This window comes from Accipiter gentilis, chromosome 31 (genome assembly GCF_929443795.1).
Source record: "Accipiter gentilis chromosome 31, bAccGen1.1, whole genome shotgun sequence".
Taxonomy (NCBI): domain Eukaryota; kingdom Metazoa; phylum Chordata; class Aves; order Accipitriformes; family Accipitridae; genus Astur; species Astur gentilis.
The window spans coordinates 8655835-8661834 of record NC_064910.1 but is presented as its reverse complement, the minus strand read 5'-3'; the positions used below and the strand labels follow the sequence as shown (position 1 = coordinate 8661834).

The 6000-nt window shown below is 37.4% G+C and overlaps 1 protein-coding gene across 1 annotated transcript in view; it reads right to left on the bottom strand.

The window, feature by feature from the left end:
* Nucleotides 1–513: 513 nt before the first annotated feature.
* VWA3B (von Willebrand factor A domain containing 3B) overlaps nt 514–6000 on the bottom strand; it is a 65803-nt gene continuing 60316 nt past the window's right edge. Inside the window, exons 26-27 of the mRNA XM_049834548.1 lie at nt 5773–5870; nt 514–1859 (exon numbers count right to left, since the gene is read on the bottom strand). Of these exons, the coding sequence (XP_049690505.1) occupies nt 1586–1859; nt 5773–5870 (372 nt within the window). The 3' untranslated portion in view covers nt 514–1585. The remainder of the gene's footprint in view (nt 1860–5772; nt 5871–6000) is intronic.

Sequence of the window (6000 nt, the reverse complement as noted above, 5' to 3'; positions counted from 1 at the left end):
CTATTCTGAGGGTAAATGTCAACCTGTATAGGTGAATCTCACAGGTCTGGTGCTCAGCACATACTGGGCTGCCAAGCAGTAAGTGTAAACTAATAGTTCATACTAGACCTGAACCTTGGGCAGAAGGAAAAAACAATGCAAATGCAAAAACAATGCAAAAAAAATGCAAAAACAGGCAAATTTGTTTTCTTTATTCTCTTCAGTCTTTAAAATAAAATCCAGTATTAACACAGTTAAAATAGATGTGCGTGTCAGGGGTCAAGTAACACATTTGATATAATTCACAAAATTATATACACAAAATGCTATGAAATCATTAGCATAGTTTGAAAATGGGACAAATATCTACATCCAAAGAGTATAAATACACAATCATGTACAGGGATTGGATAAAGAGATATCTGATGAAACCCTGTGAGGATGATCATATAGTCTTACTTAACATCTTCATCAGCTCTCTGACTTTCTGCTTTCTGATAAAACACAGAAGGATAGGTAAATTAAAATACATTTAGGAAAAAAAAAGCCATATCCAATGTCCGTGGTGTCATAAGAAGAGGACAGGGTACCCTCTTTAGCAAGTTCGACCTGCACACTACCTTGAAGTCTTGTTAGAGTCTTGATAGAGTACTATGAAATTATTTGTCTAGGCAGGATTCAATTGCATAGATAGCCACTGCTCTCATTTAATCTTTCCTTCAACCTGCATGGAATCAGTAACAGGACTTGCTGATCACATTAGCATTATTTCACGTTTACCCAGCATCTGCATCTCAGGATGTCTGAGAGGGAGGAGCCTGGGATAACTGAGAATTTCCAGTGAAGTAACCCTACCTGTGAAAGCTGTGGTCTCTCACACAGCTACAGGACAAGCCCAGCACCTCTGCTCTCATATAATTCTGACCAGGCCACTCCTAAAATGCAGTGGCACCATAATACCCATTACAAGAAATGTAAATGGAATTTGCAGACAATCTTTAAAAGATGAGTGAGAACATCAAAGGAAAGTTCAGAGAGGCCAAATCAAGTTGATTGAAAAAATGATGATTGAGTGAATCTATAGTCCACTACTTTTGGAAGTAAATAATTAATGAGGATGTTGAGAACGTGTTTAAAATAGTACTAGCAGGTATGGATAAAAATCCTCTTATCTTTCCACTGAAAGTAGGATCTTTAAAATGAAGAGCTTCAACTGAGCTAGCTCAGACACTAAAAGCAATTTAACCTCTGAAGCATCGCTCCACAGGCAATACAGACATACCTTTAATCTAACAAGTAACAAACAGTAGAGGGACTGGAATATCTAATCTGCTTACTAGCAGGTACTAAGGTTGGTGTTATTGCACCTTCACTGCTACTACAAATGTTAGGGAAATTAAGGTAGAATATGCCAGAACATGCCTTATTCAGTTCTTCCCTTTATGGTGGAAACACACGCTGAGAATGATCAGTGTGAAGAAAGGTTTCCAAAGGACGTGAAAGAATCTCCTCACATAGGACATAGGAAAGCAGGCTGGTCTGACACCCAGAAATGCAGAAAACTGGTTCCTTTTGTGGGGATTAACTAAAGGCCCATCAGATCTGTTTAATCCCTAATATAATTTTCCAGAGCTGCTACTTTACCTCCAAATTCTTCTTCATTGCTACACAGTGCATTTCTTCTTCTCTGTTTTACTTCCCCTCTGGAGACAAACAAAAGATCATCAGAGTTCAACATCCTCTCCCTGGGACATCTTTTATCTATTGCTCTCCTGTCCTTTTTTCCCCTGTCTTCTTTCATAATACTTTCTCTTGCTTCGTCTCCTTCTTCATCTTCCATAGACAAGTGAGGATAGGGCTTTGTGGCCTCTCTGTCCAGGCTAGAAAATCAGACAAGGAAATTCACTAAGCTAAAAGCATGGTTATCATATACTATTTTAAATGCTTTTTTATATGACATAGCTTTCACCTTTTCCCACATCTCACAGTACAAGAGAAGGACTTATCATACTTTTGACCATTTGACAGGGCTATAAATGTCTTGCAATTCAGTTTCTCTTTGATTTATAAAATAAGTAAAGAATAGCCTAAAACAGGGCTCTAAACCCTAATTCTGTCTACCTCTTATGAGTCCAAAAAGAATTTGGGCAATAATTGTCTTTTATGGTGTAGGTCCAGAGCACATAGTGTTTTACTTTACATGTGGAATTTGTTAGTTACATTTGCAGAGTGCTTGTTCTGCCATAATTATTTCTTTCCACTCTGATGGGAGGAAAAGACCCAAAACAGATGCTAGCATCTGATATTAAAATGACAAGAGCTATATTAGTACCTCTAAAGATTAGTGAATTAAGCATGACCCCTAGTACACACCACATAAACATCAAAAGTCAATCCCAAAGAACCCAGAGCTGAAGAGTTAGCCAAGCTATTGTAATATATCTATGTGCACTGTGGACTCCCTTTCAACAGGGGAGCATGGGCTATCTCTTTTAATTTTTTCCCTTACTTCTACAGAACTTAGCACACAAGGATTTTCTCTTTTTGAGCTTCTAGTGTCGTATGGCATTCAAAGTTTTTGTTTCCTTTCTGAACAAATTATGCTTCTATTTTGTTTGTTTCTATCAACAATGTCAGCATGTTCTCATTAGATCTGTGTGCATCCATGAGCAATATGTTGCTCTGTTCCCCTTTGATAAGTATGACAAGGGAGGTAAGTATCTCTTTTAGAATATAATAAATAATAAGTTTCAGTGGGGAACACATTTCCATGGCCCCTAAAAGGTAGGGGCTCTAATGGAAACTCCAACTCAGTCTGGGCTGGAACACTGCCATAGCATTGCTAATATTAGTAACTGATTAAAATGTAACTAATGAAATACAGTTGTTTAATGGCTTTGAATGTAGACCTCCTCATAAAAGGAAAACAATCATTCAACACAGCATGGCAGTTCCACAAATAAACAAATATAAAGTAAAATCATGGCCAGTACCGTTTTTTTAAGAAGCAGACATGTTAAAGCAGCAAGAAAGGAATGAGATTTCACTTTACAAGTATGTGGCTTTAGAGAAAACTCAAAACCTTGCTGAGAATGTTACAAGCAAAAGACAAACATTCTGAATTAGTAAGTGCCTTGTCAGGGACTGTCTACTCAAATCTTACATAGCAATTTACTGTAGAGAGTTATAGATCCAAGAAGTAGGAAACTTAAAAGACTTTTAACTATAAAAGCTCTTTAGTACTAGTCTTCTATCGTTAATTCTTGGAAAAGAGACTAAAAATTCAGCAGAACCAGATATGACACGTAATGTAGAAAAAGGTGGAGAGAAATATATTTCAGTAGATGATAAAGTTGGGAATGTGCAAAAGAAGGTGCTGGCAGCAAATTGTGGAATATTGTGGATTGGTAGTGATCACCAAGGTTTTTAGTGGCACACCAATACACTTCATCTGCATACCTGGGGGTTAGGTCTATGTTGTCTATATGCTAAAAATTACTATTTATGTAGTTTATCCAATGCCAACAGAGGACCCTAGGAATCCCAAAGGCTCCAATGTCTATTTCAGTGCTGTTGGTGGGTATCTCAATTAAGAGAGGCTCAGTTTCAGATGCTCAGATCTCTTTGTCATTTCTTATTAGCTGCTTTACACTTTTCACTGCACTCTGCGCAATAAATCTTGACATCCAATATACATCCATGGAGCCATTCTCAGAGCTGCCAAATATTCAAGTATTACTGCTCGGAGTCCCACAATGTCCCTTTGTGTATCTGGGTTTTGGTGTCTTTAAAACACTAGCAATCAGATGTAACTAATAGCATTTGCAATAATATTGTTTGGAGGCACTTCTTTAACAGGGGTAATATGAGGACAATCTTAATAGTGTTATCCTCAAAAATAGAGACATTTTGCAGTAAAAACATTGGCATTTGAAATATGGTGGTTTGTTTCTAAAATATACAACTGCTACAAAAAAACCCCCCAGAAACGATGTAGTAAAAACTTTGGAACTTAAAGCAACTGTAAGACATTGGTGTGCTCAATCAAAACAATGGCAATTCAGCTTGGCAATGAAGTCTGTTTGGAGAATGAATATTAAATGTGATATTAAAGCAGTCAGTCATGAAACAAAGCATGCAGAATGAAAGCCACTATTATTGTTTATGCATTTAGTCACATCTTTTCTTAATAAGGGAAATAATAATTCTCATTTAGAATATAATCCAAATCAGTGGAAGGGAAAGAGTGCCACTGATTTTGCTGGAACTCGGCTCAGTTATATACCTGCCTCTTTTCAACTGGTAGTATGCATTAAGTAGGAAACCATGTCCTCAGGTTTACTTTTTGATGAGAAGAGGCTACCATGATGTAGGTGATCTGGCCTTGAAAAAAGCATTGATGTTTTTCCAGATTTGGAATTCTGCTCAGTAAAGTGGGGGTATTCATTTGTTTATGTATGTACTGTGGCTGCAAGCTGGCAAAAAAAGAGAGTTTCAAACTGCGCTGGAATCACTATTAGAAAATGTCTGGGAAACAGGGCTTGCATCAGTGTTGCTTTTTCATTCCATCATTCTCAGGGAATCTATAGATCAGCCCACAACTGGTACCCTCATCCATCATTTTTAGATATAATCTTTAACACTGATCATCATATTAGAACACTTCAGTAGAAATGACGAACTTCTAAAATTGCCTTCAAAGGTGGGATTTGTCCTGTGCATGCAACCTCTTGGGGAGAAATTTGCCATGACGGAGATTATACACGTGTTTGACAGCAGTGCCCATACTACATTGACATACATGGAAGAGGAAACCATTCAGTCTAGAATCCCGATGGGATGTCAAGGCAGATGGAAGAGTCAAAACAGAAGTATATGTTTTCTCTCATAAAATGTGAAACTGTGCAGCTCCTTCTGGGAAGAGGCTATGGATGATAAAGGTTTACATGGGTTCAGAAAAGTAACTGCATGAATTGATGGAAGAAAAATCCATCAAGGCTGTTTAATACAGAGACTCCAATTCTGCTTCAGAAAATCCTTAAATCACAAATTGCTGGAGGGTGGGAATCTATTCTGAAGAAATATCCCTAGAAGATTGTTCTGATATTATTCTACTTCTTAAGATCTGTTGTTGCTAGCTGTCAGAGATTGTCGGTGCTCTGAAGGTTATCACAATCCAGTGCTATTTCAAATGTATTAAACTAGAACTTAATACAAGATGAAAAAGTAATCCACAATCATTTGGAGCCACTGCACGTTCAGCGCACACTTCACACCAGAAAAATGTTACCCCTGCTGTACATAAGTTCTGCAGAACTTAAGTAGGGGTTCATATTCATCCTACATGCTCTCTCCCCATCATTCCCCAGATTTAAGCCCAGCAGAAGGTTCAGTATCTTAGAAACAACTTGCAATTTTATGCATGGCTTTATATCACAACAAATATCTTAAAGGAAAAATAGGGTCTACAACAAACAGAAACTCCATCCCACCTTTCAGCAATCCTCTAACAGCTTCCCGGGGCTAAGCTTCAAACCACCACATACCACCAATGTTTCCAAAATGAAAATAGGGCAATAAATTGCCAGATAATAAAATGGTAGGACAGTTTACGCTCTTGACTGACATGCTTGTGGGTGAAATCACTTGGTTGCATGTATAAAGCAAGCCAGTTCACAACAACTGCAGTTAGAGTACTACATATGGAAATCGGACAGCATAGTTGAACCCAAAATGCAACATGTAAGATTCACGTAAAATAACTTTTATATTTTTAGGTTCAAGCATACTCACGTCATATAATCCACCATCTGCACCATTTTTATGTACTGACAGGAAAAGGCATACTTTGTTTGGCTGATTTTAATAAGTCCACTTCTTACACAGTGTTCCTGCAATAACACAATCAAGATTCATCTAATTGAAACCTAAATCTCAGAAACAAGGAAGATACATATGTCTAAAAAGTCAACTGTTTTAATGTAACTGTAATCAGCCTCTAAATAATGAAGATAAAAGTTT